Below are 19,374 nucleotides of genomic sequence, written 5' to 3'. Positions count from 1 at the left end.
GTATAAAATTTGGTTACTTCCCAAATATTGTTGTGACGCCCTCAATCTCGGGGTTAGGAAATGAGGACCCACACACCTCTAATCTAATAATTAAATATTCATAAACCCCGATTAACTACTAACAGGATCAACAGGATAAAGTATGAGACAAGATTACAACTATCAATCATAAAATATAACTTACAAACCCAAAAACATTACTAAATAATCAGTATCGATTCCGGCTGGGAACCGACAGATAACCCATTGTATCTTTATACACATCTTCCTAGGCGCGAGCTCACTCATACAAACCACTACCTGCTCTAGCAACCGGAAGCCCTCAACACGGTAGGGACCACCAGGTACACTCTTACGAGCAGTGCGCCTAAGCCTGGCCATCTTCTTGCTTAACTGTCATGGTTGGATTAAGACAAAATAAATGAGTATAAAACTCAGCAAGTAACTATATAGCAGTTCTACAATATTAAATCTCGATATACTTTAAACAAACTAGGGCATTCTACTTTACTTAATCTAGGTGGCAGATTTCCATTTTTTTTTTGGGATAAGGAAAGGTATCTGAAGAATAGTAGGGCTTTCAAGAAACAAGACTCGAAACAGGAAGAAAGCCGACATTCATCACAAATCATTATAGGATCAAAATAAATCTTTCGATAGAGGAAAGCAACAGTATTTCAAGATATAGAATCATTCATATGATCAACAATTTCAAGAATCAGGGTTCTCGGGCTTTAAGCTCCACAATAACATAATCAACTCTTTTCAAAGCATTATAAACCATTTTCATTTCCAAAAATCAATTTACTGAATAAAAGTTTGAGTTCCCTTTTTAAATAATCATTTAGAACCCTTGATTGGATCACTTTATCTTTCCATTTCATTATATACGGGTGATTAGCCCGTATCGACCTCCATTATGGTCTTTAAGGTACCAATCGGCATAATTTCAGCCTTAAATTGGACTAGTCCCACTAGCCTCTTACCATGACTGGACTAGTCCCACTAGCCTCTTACGTCTCAATCCAATCCATCAGGAATCCATTTGGAAAACCTTGAGTTGGAAAAGCAAATAGGTTTTCTAAAATCCATTTTTATCATTGCCAAGCATTTGAAATCATTCGGACTCTTTCAAGTCGAAACTCATTCTTAAATCAGATTTTAAAGAAACAAGGTTCAGGGAGTGAATCAAAGATACGCAAGGAACAATTCACAAGAATTCTGTATCAGGGACAACAAGGCACTAAATTAGAAGGATCAGCATTTAATTAGGGATCAATAGGGTGATCAAGAGAAACAGGGTATCATTAAACAGAGTTAACCAAGATAATCAAGAGGTTCAATATGATTCATGGCTTTATAGGTAACTTGAACAGAAAGACAAATTATCAAAGGGTGAAATCAATAGGATTATCAATAACAGGTTATCAAGAACAAGGGTACTTCAAATCATTATCAGGGTTTCATAAAGCAAGGGTTTCATATTTTAACAGTTCAATACTCTACATGGTACGAACAACATTTCCTTTATAATCATTTACACAAGTAATCAGAGTTACTTGCCTGAATTTGCTTTCCTGAAGGTTGAACTACTGCCACCTAGTAAATCATTTCCTTTCCTAGCCTGAATGCCCTCACGCTCCGAATCTACAATAAAACCAAAAATCTTAATTAGATTCCCAACTCTTGTTCCCGGAACGATCACTCTATACGATAACTCGATTATATCTTTGACTCGAGCATACGAATATAGTTTATACATATAAGCACATAGCACTTAGCGCATAACATAATCCTTATATACTTAGCAATCAAAGCGTACTCGCTTGACCTTGGCTATGTCTCAATTCACACTAACACGACTCTCTTTTACGAGTACAAGACCCATTTACAACCAAACATTTACGTATGTACTATCACTTATATCAATCAACTTAATTTCATTTTCTTTTGCTCATTAATTCGAACCATACATACAAAACACATTCACATATATTCAATTTCAATCTCACACATTCATGCACAACTAATGAAATTCACAAGATTCATTTATTCACTTTTAGCCTTATCCTTTTTAATCAAAAATCCGAATTATAACCACGTTAAGGGCCAAAATCAACTTCTTTTAATCATCAAAAATTCGAACACAATACTACTTGATCTTTATCATGCATCCAACTCTTACTTAGCAATTCAATCCACTTAATTCATTTTTTTTCCTAAGAATCCATTCGGGTTTTTCCATAAATCAACATACAAGAATGGATTTTAACATGCAAGGCAATACATCACATTTCCCACTTATTTTAGTTCTTAACTAGGTCATTCCATTCACTTAAACACCAAATCATGTAACACCTAACTAATTCAACCAACATGCATTTGCTCAATCAATATTTAACCCCTTTTTATCTTGTTTTTATTCAGCAAGAACATAATTTTCAACTCAAGGTCTAATCAATAACATGCACTAATTGATCTTCTTTAAAATTATCATGCAATCACTTTTAAGCCACATAAACCTAGTGTTCAACAAGATTAACCAAAAAAACCGAATTTTCCTTCTTAATTAGCAAAAGCCGAAGCAAAAACTCACATGCAAATCCTCAATTTTTGATTTTCTAAGCAACAATCATATGCACACATTCATTTTCTTCCTAGCACAATCAATGGAATCATTTAATCAAGCATACACTTGAATTTCATCAAAGAAGCAAAACCCTTTTCTAAATTTTCAAGAAATCATAGCATGCAACACTAAAATCCAACGATCACATCATGGAAAATCCACCGGCTCTCCTTTGGATCATGGTCGGTGGTGGTCGAACTTGAGAGAGTCCATAACGGATCTCTTCTCGAGTGTATGACCTCCAATCATGCTTAAATTCACTCTCTTAGTCATGCTTCAAGAAATTGTTTTTCTTAAACACAACCATAGTGATCACTTCAACAAAACCTTTATAATCACTTACATGCAAGTAAAAATTGAAGTATATACCAAGAATAACAACTAATGGAAGCAATATCTCGGTGTTTGAGTGTGTTTTAATGGTTGCATGCGAGTGAGAGAGGTGAGAGATGAGAGAGCCGAGAGGGAGTGAGAGAGTGTTCGAGAGAGAGAGGGGAGAGAAAAAGAAGAGAGAAAAGAGTGAGTGCACGGAAAAGAAGAAGAAAATGGGGGAGGAAGGAGTATTTTATACTCTACCAAGATTAAGGGCAAAATAGTAATTCAATAATTCCTTTTTGACTTGCACTTTCTTTCTCTTTTTACTTAAATGCAACGAAATTCAAAATAAAAATATTTCTCTCTCGGAAAGATGAAATTGTCTTGAATAAAAATCTTTAACACGTAGGTCTCAAAATTAGCTTTTTATCCATTACTCATAATAAGAAATTGAGTGAACGGTTGATTTTATATGAATTTCGCAAACTTGCTTTAATAAATACATTTTCCACATAAAATCAATTTAAAAATGCAAAGATCCACAATCAAATTCACTTATTATTTTTAAAAAGTCTCTAAGGTCTTTACGAGGAAAACAGAACAAATCCCATATTTTTATCCTTCTCGGATGATTTTATAAAAATGCGCGAAGGTTTATTAAACTTTTACTTAAATCACGTAATTCCTTTAAAATTCACAAAATTGACACAGAACACATAGTCATGCACACAGTCAAACAATCACACACATATAGTCACATAACGACTCAGGTCTGATCATAGAATCTATCCCTCTTTAATCTTTATCATCTTTTACGCGTACCGGGTCACGTTCAGCCTAACGGCCCGACGCTCAGCGTTTCGATTACGCTTCTCATTATCTTTGCCAATCAACATGTCTCTTAAGATGAAATACTTTATCCATTCATTTCACATATAATTCACATTTTATATTATTTAACTCCATATTAGGACGGGTTCCGTTCTACCTGACGGCCCGACACCAAGCTTAACTTTTAAGCTGACTCTTTAAATTGGAACGTTTTTATCCACGATCCTTAACTCTAGTATACAGATAAGACAAGTAATCACCACTTAATCTCATAATTATAATCTCATCACATAACACATACTTTACTTCCTTAATTACGACGCAAAATTCTCGGTCGTTACAATTGTTATTTTATTAATTCATTTTACAAAAAATGTTATTTATCCGACGTCCTTTGTTGAATAACGTTTTCCCAAAACACTCACTATTTTCCGCATAAAATTTAAGAATTTGCGGTTATTTACTAGACCAAACCGGGGGAAGCGAAATGAGGAGGCACAATGAGAGAACAAAGAGTATTGTGTTTAATTCAGTATTCTAACTTTTTAAAATTTGTACATAATACGCATGAATTACATGCGCGATCTTTATATTCATAAAAGTTGAATATATCATTTTTATAATGTGTATAGGCTCTCCCATTTATCGGACTGCTGAATTGAAAAAATTAAAATAAGCAATTTAAAAATGCTTACTCGGCATCACTGTTCTAAAACTTGGGAGTACTCGAACGAGTACTCGGACTCGGACTTATATTCGATCTGGTTTTGGTATACTCGGCAGTAACTAATTTTTTCCTTGACTCGGGTCAAACTCATGCAAAACTCGAATTATTCAAAAAACTCGATTTTAGAAGAAAAAATTTGAAAATATGAGTAACGTTTCAAAAAGAACTCATAAATGGGTTGTAGTTTCTAAAAAAGAAGTACAACTTTAATGTATTTGTTATGCAAAACATGCATGTGTAATAACAAGACTAGGTCATATGGACAGCCCTAAGATTAAGTTGTATGTTTATCTGTTTTATATTATGCAATTGTATCACTTGAGTTTGTAAAAATGTTTAGTAGATTAGACGAGGAAATTTATCTGTGAATAGTTTCAAGATAAGAAATAATTTTTTGAAGAAGATCAAGTCCTGACTCCTGGTCATGCCTCAGAGAAAAAGATGTATAAGTTTGGAGTTGAATAATGTTGTTCTATGAAAAATGTTTCAAGTCAATGTATCGACAAGTCACAGATCAAGGTATATCGAGAAGTCCAAAATGACTTGTAGAGAAGTCTCGGAGATATCGACAAGTCAAATGAAAATGTAGAGAACTTGAGATATCGACAAGTCAATTTCTCATATAGAGATCTCGAGATATTGATAAGTCAAAATATGTATGTAGAGATGTCGATAAGTCATTTCTACATGTAGAGACCTCATAGATATAAACAAGTCATTTCACATACAGAGAACTGGAGATTTCGACAAGTCAAATACACGTATAGAGAACTCAAGATATCAATAAGTCATTATATTTATGGATATGTCACTTCTCTATAAAACAAAAAGAGATCTCGACATACTATCTCAAATTCATAAAACAGACAAGTTCAAGATTATCAGTCAACAAACAATTCATTCACTGAATTGAAAAATCTACAAAAGCAGTTTGAAGAATATAAAATCAAGGGTCAAGATTCACTGGACAAAGGATGGTCACAAACCTGTAAGATTCTGCATAGATTTTCTAATACTGGAAAAGAAAACAGACAAGGTTGCTTTAAAAATTGGTTTAGTGCAAGTTTTGTAAACCCGTGTTGCTAGTCTATAAAGCATGTACGGGTTCTTAGTTCGGAAGTAACAAGCAGATCTAGAAAATCTTTTGTTCTCTCGAGAAAGAAGCTGAATTCTTATTTTCTTAAGGATACAGATTTGTAGCAAGACAAACTTAATTAATACAATTAATTGAGTTTTTGAAATATCGTGTTTCACGTGATTCTATTAAACATAATATTTCTACATTTCTTAACTACTATGTTCACCAATAATCCAAATAGTTTTAAAAAGCTAAGTAAATTTCAATAAACACATTCACCCCCTTTGTGTTACATTTCTTTACATTCAATATCTAACAAGTGTTATCAGAGTAAAATTTGAAAGAAAATAAATAAAGATCTTGAAAGAATGAGTGCTCAAAAATTAAACAATATTAAGATACAAGTTTTTGACAAGATCAACTATACTTTGTGGGGGGGGGGAATAATGTTGTTCCAAGATAAGGCGCTCATGATCCTTGGTAGACCCAATCCTTGAGGCCTGCCATCTGCACATTTTTTGGAAGCCCGTTAATCTTATTTGTTGGGTTTATTTTATTATTCTCATTGGGTCTTTTCCTTTTTGGGTCATTAAAAATATACTCTGAATCTTCCTTTATTTTACTTGTATCAGCCGTTAATTTTGAATTGCTGTTTTTTGCCAAATTTTTCTCATTTGTGTCAGTCCCTCCCTTTTTACGCTATCACATCCCTTGAAATCAGATTCAGGATTTGCAATTCCTTTTTTCCCGCTCTCATCCTCGTCCATGGTTGTAACTTCCCTGATCAGGTCCCCTCCCTTTTCCGGCGACTACGAGAAATTACCCGACCTCAACCATTTTGAACCAGTTAAATACTGCTGTCTCCATGGCGTTGCTTTTATCCATGGTCCATACGATTTCAGTATTTCATTTGTTGGAGTTTTAAAGATCATAGAGCATAATTTTTCAGCATGACCAAGTAAGTAGTCCACGAATGAAACAAAATATAGGAACATGTTCATATTTAAAGTTCACCCAGAACCAATCACCATTGGATTTCTTAATCTTCATACGCCTTTCTAGAGGTTTATCAATCTGCATTTTCACTTGAACACGAAGATAATCGTGCCAAACTCCAACAAAATTATTCTTATCTGACTCCAGGAACTCCCCTATATATTTGCCCATATCCCTGCATACTCTCTCCGACATAAACCCAGGTTGAATGTCATGAAGTGGAACCAGAAGTCCAACTTATTTATTTCCGCGCATCTTGGATCGTCACCTTCCTTCAACCGCTCAAACACCAGTTGCATTCTATCATAGATCAAAGAAGATCCTTCAATTACCCTGTTAATATCAAACTCATGATAAAATTGAAAAAGAAAGAGATTTGGTTCCGGTCTTTTGATATAAACATCTTTTCCTGGCTTCCATAATGTAGCCATCATATGTTGCATTTTCTCAAAATCAATAGATCTATCCGACAAGAAACGCTCCACCAGGCAGCACCTTGTGTCAATTCCTCCATTTTTAGCCTCCTCAACTTTATACGATAATCCTCGTCTCCTCCTCTTCCAAACTAATAGCTGCATATTGATCCGCTAATTCACCCATTATACTTTTCTATATTTCAGAAGAACAACGTATATGAAGACAAAACACTAGTTTGTAATAGAGGAAGAACCAACTATGTTAGCTAACATGAACGTGGACTGAACTTTGAGAAAAAAAGTTAAATTAGAACAATAACAAGCAAAACTGTTTAGATAAAATAACATGAATTATTTTTAGATCAATGCTACCTATACAAAAAAAATCCCAAAAACTTTTTTTCAGGTGTACAAAAAGTTTGGAATTTTTATTCTTTTAAAAATGAATAAAAGTGAACAAAAAAATTATCATTTATTGAACAAAAGTTTAAAATAAAGATCTTTATTCACAAATATGAATAATAGTTATTAATTATCGCGGAAAATCATTTAAAATTATGTGCATAAAATGCAACGATATAATAGATCAGAGATAGAGCATGTAAGGGACTAAAATTTAATAAAAGATTAGCTCATATTTTTTTAATTTTTTTTATCAAGAACAAGGAAGGATTAAAAAATTCTTTCATGTCAAAGGTGTTATTTTCATAATTGACCAAAGCTTCTGTACTAATTATTTTCAAAACAAATCTAATCAATTATAAAATATATTTGATAAAAATAAAACTTTTGTGCGCATACGGAGGTACAAACATGCCAGCTTAAATTATGTGCGATGCACGGATTCTCGTTATTACATAAAATAAGAAAATAATTGTTAAATTAAATTATACCCCAATTTAATTATTATATTATATTATATATTTTATCTTATTTTTTAATAATTAAAATAAGTGATTAACCGAGTCTAGTATAAATACAGTTTTACACGTATCAATACAGGGCAGGGGCGTCAGACAGTGATATAAATCGTCGACAGACCTTTGCTATTCAAGCCCGCATTGACGGGGATCTACGACACCACTTTAACGTGTATGCAATACACCACTGCATAAACAATCTTTATCCTTTAGTTAAGCCAAACACGCCCTTATACTAACATGCCCCAGCTTTCCTCTCCTTATAAACCATTTTAGGGCTTATTTCAAAATAAGTAACTTTCCTATGCTTCGACTTAGCTTATAATCGAAGCATCCTCTAACAGAGATCATAAAATCAGTATATTTGCACATGGCTGGAAGATTAAAGAAAAAGCCAGCGTGGAATGGCCACTCGTTTAAATCATTGTTTAGCACACCACCTTCAAATGTTGATGCAGGTTAACGACTTGTTTCTACTTCTAACCTGTTTTTTTTTTCATGTTTGTTGTTAGTTTTGAGTTTAAGTTGTACTGTTTTACGATGCCAGGACTTGCGGTGAAGTTTGTTGCTCGTTTTTTCGGTACATTTGTTGCTAGGTTATTTCTCTAATAAAATGTTTATTTTTGGTATATGTGTAGTGTGAGTGAGAGTCATGCATTGGTAAAAATAGTGACAGAACTAGGATTCTGAGAGATTCGAGAGTAAAAATGTTTAGAGTGATTTTTGGAGGTCGATTGGGGCTTGTGTTTTATGTTTTCGGACTAAATGCTTATTTTTGGTGTATGTGTGTATTGTGAGAGTCCTGCATTGGTAAAAATAGGCACGGAACTAGGATTCTGAGAGATTCGAGACACAAAATGTTTAGGGTGATTTTCGGATGTGGATCGGGGTTTATGTTTTATATTTAGTTTTGTTTGGTTAATTAAAAACTACTAAAATGACACAGGTTATTGAGCTACTTTTTTTTTTTTTTGCTAAATGTTATTGAGTTACTTTTAAGTGTAGAATTATAAGGTTATGGCGAGTTTTTAGTTTCTCGAATTATTTTGGTTTTGTATGAGCACAAGCCTATTTATGAGTTGAATTAGTTGCCCGAGGTGTGTTTTAATGAACATAATCTGCGGAATGTGTATTGATTTTATTTTTGGTGTGAAGGATATGTAAGGTTGTTTAATTGGATTTTGTTTTTGGTGACCACAGTTAAAGATGAAGTGGACTCCTCAGGAAGGAAATTTGTTGCTAAAGAGACTTCAGTAAATGCCGAAAAGGGTCTTGTATATGGTTCTGAAGAAGAGAAGGTGCAAACTTCTAAAGTGGAAGTTTCTGATTCCAATAGAGAATCCTGTGACGTTGGTAGTAAATGTGGTAATACCGCTACATTGTCAAAAAGAAAAAGGGATTTGTGCACGGATCTTCATGCATCTCCTGGGCGCAAAACTAATAATGAATTTGAAACATGTGTTGCGTGCTCGAAAAGGCAAAGGTACTTAATGTGTATGCATGGTCTTCTTTCCTTTTGTGTTTGTCATATTTCATGTTGCTGGATTGACAGACTAAATTTTAACCAATCTTAATGCAATGCAAATTTCTATGCTAATTGTGCATTTAGTGTCACGAGGCCTTTAAACATCCTGACTGACCATTAAGCTCTCACTATGCATTCTTATGGTTTTAGTGAATACGAGGTTTATTGACATGAAAAACCGGAAAAAAATATTATAGATCCCAGGTGTTTATTGGTATCATTATTTTTCTTGCTTTGTCTTAGTATAGAATAGCTATGTACCTAGTCACAAGTATGCACACTCCTTTTTCCCATTATTCAATAATGGTGCAGGGTATTTATAGTCTTGGTCGGGTCTCATATCTAATAAAAATTGATGTTTATTGGAAAGCCTTGTTATTCATGCAGGCTTATATAGTGGTTTTCTGTTTTGAATCTATCTCAGCTCAACAGAAAAACTCAATGTCTATCTTTGAAGTTTGATCATAAACTTTATCGTGTATCAGGTTAAGTGATGGTAAATATTGTAAGACAAGCTACCATCCATCTTCTTCAGATACTTGCACGGATGATGTCCTAGTCGGAGTTTTGCAGTGCTTTCAATGTTTGAACAATAAGATGCAGGCTGGTTCCTATCCATTGTCTGCAGATGTGGAGGCAATATGGAATGCTAGAGAAACTGAGATCTCAGATGCTGAAGGTGGGAGAACTAGTACATTAATATCGACATCCTATATAAAACAAAATTATCTTCCCAAGTTATTTGCAGGAACTTATATGGAGTACATATTTAAGTTAATGATTTGCTTTCTAGTTTTTCCTTGGTAGTTTGCACATAGGACTCTTTTCTGAGTGCTGCATACTTTGCATTCCAGGATTACGAAAGAAAAAACAATATTTTGTCAAGTACAGAGGTCGTGCTCACATTCACAACCGGTGGATTCTGGAAAGTCGGTTGTCTCCTGAAGCTGAAAAACTTGCTGAAGAATTTAACAAACAAAGAGAGGTTAAACATACCTTCATGCCCCTTCTACTTTTATCAATTCACCATTTAGTTTACGGGAATAGTGGAATGATTACTCAGTAATATCATATAATTCTTAAGATTTTTTTTCTTAATTCAGGCTGTGAAGTGGAATGAAGAGTGGGTTGTACCTCAGAGACTACTGAAGAAAAGATTGTTACTGTCCCCTGACCAGGAGAATGGTGCTCCTCCTGGCACTTCAGGCTGTCAGTATGAGTGGCTTGTGAAGTGGCGTGGGCTTAATTATGAAAGTGTTACATGGGAGTTGGACAGTTTTCTGAGCTCTGTTTCTGGTGCTAGTCTTATAAAGGAGTACGAGAATCGTCACAAGAAGGCATTGGATGATCCATCTTCTCTTGATAAGGTAATTTTTTATAGCACTATTTCTCCTGTACAAAAACTTTAGGTTTCTAAGAATCTTTTTTCATGTTTATGAACCTCTAGCACCACCATGGCACTCTAACCTTATGAAATTGGTATTAAGGAGCTGACAAACAAATGTAATAATAAATGTAAGGAAGAATGCACGAACTAGTAATATTAGAATGTGTTTTCATATGGTTGGAAAATTTTATAAGGATCATGAAGTAGAATTGCTACAGCTTACAAGTGTGGCTCTCTGCAGTTTGTACATAGACCAAGGATGATTTAGGGTCTTGTGAATGACTAACTGAAGAGTCCCTTTAGGAGGTAATCCATGGCCTCCCTTTGAGATTCTTTACAGTCTTCTTTATGCCAGGAAGGGTTTTTATTATGGCAAAGTGACTTAATGAGTCTTATACAACTTTTATACAATTTCTAACAATCTCAATTCAGTATCAGTACGAGCCTTTATAAAAAAATAATGCTAATAATAATGTTTATTCAAGGCATGTAGTTCGTTACAATATTTTACTTGTTTAATACTCCCTCCGTCCCAATTTATCTGTCTTGTTTGAATTTTGATGGTCAAATTGACTGAACTTTGACCGTAAATAAAAAAATATTCTTTCATTATTTTGAAAAACTGAAAAATACATATTAAAGTACAATAAACAACCTTTCTAATGATATAACTTTTATAAATATTTTCGATAATCCATTATATGAAATTTTCAGTCAAAGTTGGGTAAATTTGACCGTAAAAAGTCAAACAAGACAGATAAATTGGGACGGAGGGAGTAGTTATTTATCAGTTTATGTTTGACATATATCTTCTCAAGGCTCTCTGCTCATTGCTCATGTAACTTGTGTTGATACCATTTTTCATTTAGTGATTATTGAATTTTTTGATGATACTGCAGGATAGGAATGGGTCCTTAGTCAAACTTCAGAAACTTCCAGCTGGGAGTCCACCTGGATTGAGTACCAGTCACCTTGAGACTGTAAACAAGCTGCGGGAGTTTTTGTATAAAGGACAGAGTGCAATTGTATTTGATGATAAGGTGAAATATTATATGGATCGTGAACTGTCTACTAATCTAGTTTCTATTTAAGCATTGGTATCTTCCTGTACAGACATGGATACTCTGATAATGCTATGTAATGCGTGTTAACTGGATCACAAGAGATATAGATTATAAATCTGACAAAGACTACTCTTTGTTTAGTCTATCACTTGAATACATTTTAATGCTTACTGTATTAGTTCTCTACTTGTCTTTAGTAACAAAGTATTGTACATGTGTTGAAACTAATGTAAGCTACCTTTGTTTGCAGGACAGAATAATAAAGACAGTCTTATATATTGGATCCTTATCCGATATTTGTCAGCCCTTCCTTATTATAACAACTTCCAGTTTGCTTCCTCTGTGGGAAACTGAGTTCTTGCGAGCACTGCCATCTGTAGATGTTGTAGTATATAATGGGAGTAGTGAGAACAGAGAATGTATCAGGACCCTGGAGTTCTATGACGATGATGGTAGGATTATGCTTCAAGTGCTTTTATCCTCGGTGGAAATCGTGGTTGAGGTACATCTTGGAGCACATCTTTTAGGCTTGAAATTGATATAGAACTAGTAACTTGAGACATCCTAAGATAAGCAAGGATCTCATATTGGTAGAGATGCCAATATCATATTTGCTCCGTATTCTTTGTCATTTATCTTCCAAGTACGAAATGACGTGCAAGGAGAGATTTATTGCTAAAAAAGATTACAAGTACAATTCCTCTGAAAGATTGCGTAGTAGCAATCTAGATGAAACTCATACAATCCTCAAAATTTATCATGGGTGATCATAGGTTCGGGAAGTTTTGTTGTTAAGATGTTGTACATCTAGTATCTCTCCCTACAATATATGGGAATCGAAGTGTACAACTTAAATGTGGGTCGATTGATGCTAGAGCAAACTGCACTTTACATTGATATTTACGGTACCATGAGACCAGTCCAGCACAGATCTTTAAATAAATCAATAGTGACGGGCTTCATTTTTTTCACAGCCTATAAAACTACAAATGATTATGTGTTACACATATAGTCGGAAGTCTCTTTCCCATTCATACCAGCTTTTACTAATACAACAGTAGATGCAATGTAATCTTATACTTTTATTTTGTTAGAATAAAAAAAGGAACTTTTGTTGCTGTGAAAATACGTTGACCTGCATGAGAGGATTTATTTTTCTCATTTCTGAAAGTTAACCTGAAAAAATAGTATTGTATTTCTTTGGCATTGTATTCAAATTTATGTTGGGTATATATTTTTCCAGGATTTTGTATTCTTGGACTCCATTAAATGGAAAGTAGTAATAGTTGATGAGTGTGAACAACCTAAAGTCTCATCTCAATTCTCACAAATTAAGATGTTAGCCGCTAATGTAAAGATTCTACTTTATAATGGTCTATGGAAGGTACAACCAGTTTCTCTGTTCCCTTCTGTTTTGATTTTTATCAATAGTCATTGATAATGGTCAGAGTTTTGCAGGATAATGTACCTGAATACTTAAGTCTGCTTTCAATGCTTGAAACTTGCGGTGATTCTACAAATACTGACGAACTTAAAGCCGAGTCAATCGACAATCTTTGTAAACTGAGAGGGAGATTGTCACTATATGCTGCGTGTGAGGGCAAATCAAGCTCTTCCAAGTTTTTAGAGTTTTGGGTTCCTTCTATAATATCCAATGCGCAGCTTGAGCAGTACTGTGATACTCTTTTATCTAATTCTATATCACTATGCTCGAATTCGAGGACTGATCCTATAGGGGCTCTCCGGGATATTGTCTTCTCAACTAGAAAGGTTAGACCTAGGATTTAGTTCCACCATGGTTGGAAGGCTGCTAGTTTATATGCTATATCTTTATCTTCGCTTTCTGGAAGTGAATGCCTCTAGTCAACATGCAGTTCCTTATTCCTGATTGTGATATGAATACAGATATAATGTTCTCAACCTCTCTGATGTTATGTTGCACTTGTTTTCTTTCCAGAGCTGTGACCATCCTTACATTGTCGATCCTTCTCTCAAACACCTAATAACTAAAGATCTTCCTCCCGTAAATTTTTTGGATGCGGAGATTAAAGCCAGTGGAAAATTACAACTCCTGGAGATGATGCTTCTAGAAATTAAAAAACGACAACTGAGAGTTCTAATTCTGTTTCAGGTGCGTGATGACTGACGAATTGATGTAGTAAAAGATTTTCTCATATCTGTTTACGTGTTCTCCTGCTTAGGTTGGTGTAACTATACTCCTACCAACTAACATGTAGTATAGTATTCGTCAGTAGAATAAGATATTTTACTAATCTTAAGTATGAAAGTTTACTACTACTAAGTATTGACGACAAGAAGAGGGGCCACTGCTGGATTTAGGTGTTTGTCCTTTATCCTACTCCTGAATAATTCTTTCCTGCATCTAGTGGCATCTGGAGCTGAAGTTTTGCTTACTTTCCTGTTAGGTTTTCGTTGTTCGTATTGCCGGTATTCTTTTGTTGCAGTATAGACAGTAGTAGAACAGGATTGATGTTGGCATGATTAGTAGTTTAGTCAAGGATAATGAAGTGATTTGTAAGTTGAGAAAAGTAGTTTAGTCAAGGATAATGTGGTGATTCGTTAGTTGGCTTCTCTGTATATATACACTCAAGTCTTGATTGTTATATACCTATATGATTTGAATATGATTCGTGAGTAAAGGGAACTCGTTTATGTATATTGTAGACTTAGCACTAAACTCTCTCTCCCTTTTTATATATATAGCACATGGATCCAAAAATTAAACCTCAGGTTAGGTTTAAAATAAAACTTGGAACCAATTCAGCCCTCATATGTTATTTAATCAACAGCGTATATTTATTTGTTCGCAAAACAAAGTGTGTTTTTGTAAATTATATGTATTTTTTGTTAATGTATTCAACGCAATAACTAAAAAAAGAAGCAAAATGTAGGCATTTGATTAAAAAATATAGTATTCTTTTAAAGAGTGGATTATGTTTTGCATAACAAAATTTTGTTTGTTTCTTCATTCTCATAAAAACATTTAAGAAACAATCATGTAATAAAATATTTAATTAGAAAATATAGTATTATGTAATTTACAAAAAATGTTTTGCACTGTAGAACAATATTTTTTGGTTTTAAAGGTTGTAAAAGACCATAAAGAATAAAGTGGTTTCAAGTGGAACTTGACCCTATAAACAGTAAACACTATATAACTGATTTTCTCTCTCCAGATTTAGAGTTTCTGCCCTTATAACCTCTCGCATGCCTGTACTTTATTATCTATATTCTCTGTCATTTACTTGTATGAGTTGAATGTGATTTTTTTAAAAAAACAAATCCACTATGAAGATCGTATACTTGTCATTAAACACACACTCACTCTTTTTTTCTCTCTAGTATATACTATATAACTAATTTCTCTATCTAAAGTTTGGGTTTCTACCCTTATATGCTCCCTCGTGTCTGTACTTCATTATCTACTATTTTCTCCAGGCCTGTATTCGGGTCACATTCAGTGGGGGTACTGGCAAAATTCATGTCTATCCCTTAGATTTCATTGGATTGGTTTTCCAGGTGGTAGGAATCTGATCCATTTATGTTCATTTTATTGTTAATGTGGCTTAGTTGTGTGATATAGTTTTCCATGAAGCACTGACTTGAAAGTTTCGGTGTCGAATTCTTGTTCATTAATTTACTTAAATGTATTGGTCTTGTATCTTAATATTTACCTTGTTTTGATCTTGTCTGTGCCAGGGGGAAATGGAACTGTCTATATCCCTTTTGTCATTTTTTTCTGCCCGAGGGAACTAATCTTCTTGTGCCCAGGTGGCCCCCATATTTTTTCCTTCTTTGTAACACCCCCACCCCCTCACGGGCGATTGCGAAAGGCTAATGGATTTGTCTGGATCCTTTTAAATTCATTTTAGCTTGAGGGAATATATCTCCCTGTGCCCAAGTTGCCCCCATGTTCTTTTTCTTTTTTTTCCTTTACATCCCCACCAGATGAATTTGTTTGTGATCAAATAGCTTACCCATTAGCGCGGCTGGCTCTTTTAACCAATGCATGTACTGTTAGCCGCCTTGGAGAGAGGAGGTCCATTAGGCTCTCTCTGAGATTTTTTCCCATGATTAAGTAATGATGTGCTGGTGTCCCCTATGGGCCTCTCCTGAAGCTAGGACCCGAGGTACATGAATTGAATTAAGTTTGAACAGCCACTGAAATTTATATCTAAGTATTGTGTTTTATTCGAATAAGTTTTTTTATGCTTTTCACCACCTTCTACAAGTGTGTTGGTTAGCACGGCACCAAGTCAAGCCTTGACTCCCGAGTACTTCGAGAAGACTAGTGGACAAGTCGTCCAGCTGGTCGTAAAAGGTTGACAAGTCGTACACATACGTACTTTTTACTAGATTTAACATATTATATAACTAAACACATTTCCTAGACTGCTTTCTGTTAGTACCCTTAAGGACCAGAGTAATACCTTTGAGAAGACTAGTGCACTCTGTCTGATGCACATTTCCTAGACCACTTTCTGTTAGGACCCTTAAGGACCAGAGTGTTTCGAGCTTCCAACAGTCGGTGGTAGTATTTAGCTGGCATTTTGCTCTGTATTCTTTTGCCTTGACTTATTAGTAGTATTAGAGTGAGTTTTATAATTTCATTTAGCTGGCTTTTTGCATTGTAGTCTTTTCAATTGATTGTCATTTTTGAATTATATTAGACAAATCTTTTTTTTCCTGTACCGTTTCTGGCTACTAAGTTACATGAACTCTTTTGTTTTGTTTGCAATCACTTTATAGTAACATTCATATTTACTGACTACTGACAGTCAGTAGCTGGATCTGGAAGAGACACACTGGGACTAGGAGATATATTGGATGATTTCTTAAGGGAGAGATTTGGTGCAGATGCCTATGAACGTGTTGATGGAGGGTTCCCATCTAAATCGAGGGCAAACAGCATTGAACAATTTCAACAAGGGGAATGGAAGATTTGTGTTCTTGTTAGAAAATCGTGCTTGTCTCCCAGCTATTAAACTTGTGTCAGTGGACACAATAATTATATATGACAGTAATTGGAATCCAGCACATGATGTAAAATCTCTAAACAAAATATCAATTGATTCAAATTTCAAGATGATAAAGATATTTCGTCTATATTCAGATTTTACTGTTGAAGAAAAAGTTTTGATTCTTGCTAAGCAGGGACTAACCCTTGAAAGCAACTTCGAGAGCATAAGTCGTGCTACTAGTAACACATTACTAATGTGGGGTGCATCCTATTTACTCGATAGGCTGAATAAATTTCACAGTACACCTGATAAGAATGTTTCATCTGAGCAAGAACTTTTGAGCAAAGTAGTGGATGAAATCTCGACGTTACTTTCTAAAAATGGTGAATGTGATGGTGTTGACAACTCTTGCATTCTTAAAATTCAGCAGAGAGTTGGAATCTATAGTTCGAGTCTGAAGTTGCTGGGTGAATATCAAATACAGTTGTCTGATGAAGGAAATCCACATAATTTTTGGACAAATTTGCTGAATAGAAGGATTCCGAAGTGGAAATTTTTATCTGGGAGAACTGAGAGGCACCGCAAAAAAGTCCAATATTCTGATGAGATACCAAAGAATGCAGAATGTGGAACTTTGGAAGCGGTAAAGAAGCGTAAGAATGGAGAGCCCAAGTGTATTAATCCTGCCATTTCGAAACCCGGGCTTGAACAAAACAAGACTGGAGGTAATTGCCAGTTTGTTATTGGCTCCAATGTCTATCATCATGTCTCATGAAGTGATACAGAGTACAAAAGCATTGACTTATTCAGGGGTTTTAAAGATATATTAAAAGCTATTTAGTAATACTTTTTAATGTTTAAAACCTTCTCACTTCATTGCAGGGGCTTCCGGTATTCGAGAGGATTATGGTTTGTGCTGTTCAAAAGGACCAGGGGATACTGCAGCCGATCTTGTGAAGCCAGATTTATTGAGCTTTGTGAAATTTTAAATTTTTCGGTATGTTACTCTTGTTCCCTTACTAATATATGTATTGTGTTCGCTGCAATTTACTATCTTCAGTGGTGATATGGATTCTAGCATATGATAATAAGAGTATATTAACTTTGGTATGGATAGGCTGTTTTCACGATCACGAAGCCCTAATTGCGAGTACATATGTCCTTCCGTCTCAAGTTCAACACCTTTAGTAATAGTTGTACAAGGAGGGCTGCTGGGAGTTGGGGAAGGTTATCTGTACATCTAACCCTTTCCGGACCTTACTTCCGAGTGGTATGGCATGTACAACAGGGTTGCTAGTATTTATGACCTGAAGAAACTGACACCTAAACCACCAAAACTAGTTAATAGTTTGTGAGGACCAGATCAGTTGTGGCTATGCAAATACCTTTTCAACATATAAGTAAAAAGTTCAGATCCAATATTTTAGCCTATTGAAGACTGTGTACCCTTGTTAGATGTTTTGAAACTCATTTTATGACAAAAGCTTTACAAGTTTACATCTAAATTATGATGCCGTTTTTTAAACATTGTGGTGTGAAATAGTAGTTTAAAACAAAATGATTTGAATGGAAACTTGGAGATGAAGGTGATTCTGAATGATCTTAACCATATTCATTTTAAATGTAAGCTGCTTTCTTCATTCTGCACACTCCTAATATTTATACCAGTGTTAGGATTACCAATGCTCTCCTCAGATGAACCATTCTGTGGTGAGGTTAACCATCTTGTATTTTTTTATTACAAGGTGTATAAGCTAAGCCCTTGAATCTGCTCTATTCACCATTTTTCTGTTCCAGTCGACTTGTGTTGTTTTTTTAATGAAGTGGTATTTTTATTTCTTCTGTATTCATAAGAATAGTTGCAGTTGATGTTTTTTTTAAACATCTGCTCTGTGATATACAGGATGAAGTCAAGATCATGGCAGAACGCTTACTCGATTATGTTGTCTCTGAACATCATGTCAAAAGTGGCTCAGAGAGTATATCGCAGGCATTCCTTATAGCTCTGGTAATGCTATCTGCTCATTAAATTAATAAGATCCAATAAGAAATAACATGCAATCAGGATTTTCTTTCCAAGGTTTTATGACTTTTAACCAGCTTGTTTAGTTTATCATTTTTATTCTTGTCTTTATTTGAACCTCCGATATTATTTAATGTCATTTCTTTTTGCTTAATTCAATTTATGATTATTGAAGTGCTGATTATGTTTCTGTTCCAGTGCTGGGGTTCAGCTTCACTTTGAAACAGAAATTCGACATGAAAAAATCTCTTTTCCTTGCGGGAAAACATTTAAATTTCAGTTGTAGTGAAATAGAGGCAGGCTCTGTTTATTATTCTGCTGTGCGGAAATTAAAGAAAACATTCAAGAAGAATATATTATCAGATTATGTGATAATAGCATATCAGGAGTTAAAAGGTCTATAGATGGAAAGCTGAATGAGAATCTGTCTCAATTGCAAACTGTGAAACCAGAGCTCGAAGAAATTAGAGATCAGGTATAA

At 34.6% G+C, this 19,374-nt stretch overlaps 1 protein-coding gene across 1 annotated transcript; it reads left to right on the top strand.

Moving 5' to 3' along the window:
- The first annotated feature begins 8,015 nt into the window (after positions 1 to 8,015).
- On the top strand, positions 8,016 to 16,894 carry LOC141696085 (protein CHROMATIN REMODELING 4-like). The gene is made up of 11 exons (XM_074500273.1): positions 8,016 to 8,370; positions 9,113 to 9,395; positions 9,923 to 10,116; positions 10,292 to 10,422; positions 10,541 to 10,804; positions 11,724 to 11,864; positions 12,139 to 12,390; positions 13,132 to 13,272; positions 13,347 to 13,658; positions 13,846 to 14,019; positions 16,688 to 16,894. The coding sequence occupies exons 1-11, from the start codon at positions 8,283 to 8,285 to the stop codon at positions 16,892 to 16,894; spliced, it is 2,187 nt and encodes a 728-aa protein (XP_074356374.1). The 5' UTR covers positions 8,016 to 8,282.
- Positions 16,895 to 19,374: the final 2,480 nt, after the last annotated feature.

Source organism: Apium graveolens, chromosome 11 (genome assembly GCF_009905375.1).
Source record: "Apium graveolens cultivar Ventura chromosome 11, ASM990537v1, whole genome shotgun sequence".
NCBI lineage: Eukaryota > Viridiplantae > Streptophyta > Magnoliopsida > Apiales > Apiaceae > Apium > Apium graveolens.
Note: the sequence above shows the minus strand (reverse complement) of the source record. Positions and strands in the feature narration are given on the sequence as shown.

Bases quoted from the DNA above. Each gene is read 5' to 3' on its own strand.
- LOC141696085 (XM_074500273.1), top strand. From the start codon at position 8,283: ATGGCTGGAAGATTAAAGAAAAAGCCAGCGTGGAATGGCCACTCGTTT. The intron at 10,117-10,291 runs GTGGGAGAACTA...TTTGCATTCCAG, and splicing joins TGAGATCTCAGATGCTGAAG to GATTACGAAAGAAAAAACAA. The intron at 14,020-16,687 runs GTGCGTGATGAC...GACTACTGACAG, and splicing joins GAGTTCTAATTCTGTTTCAG to TCAGTAGCTGGATCTGGAAG.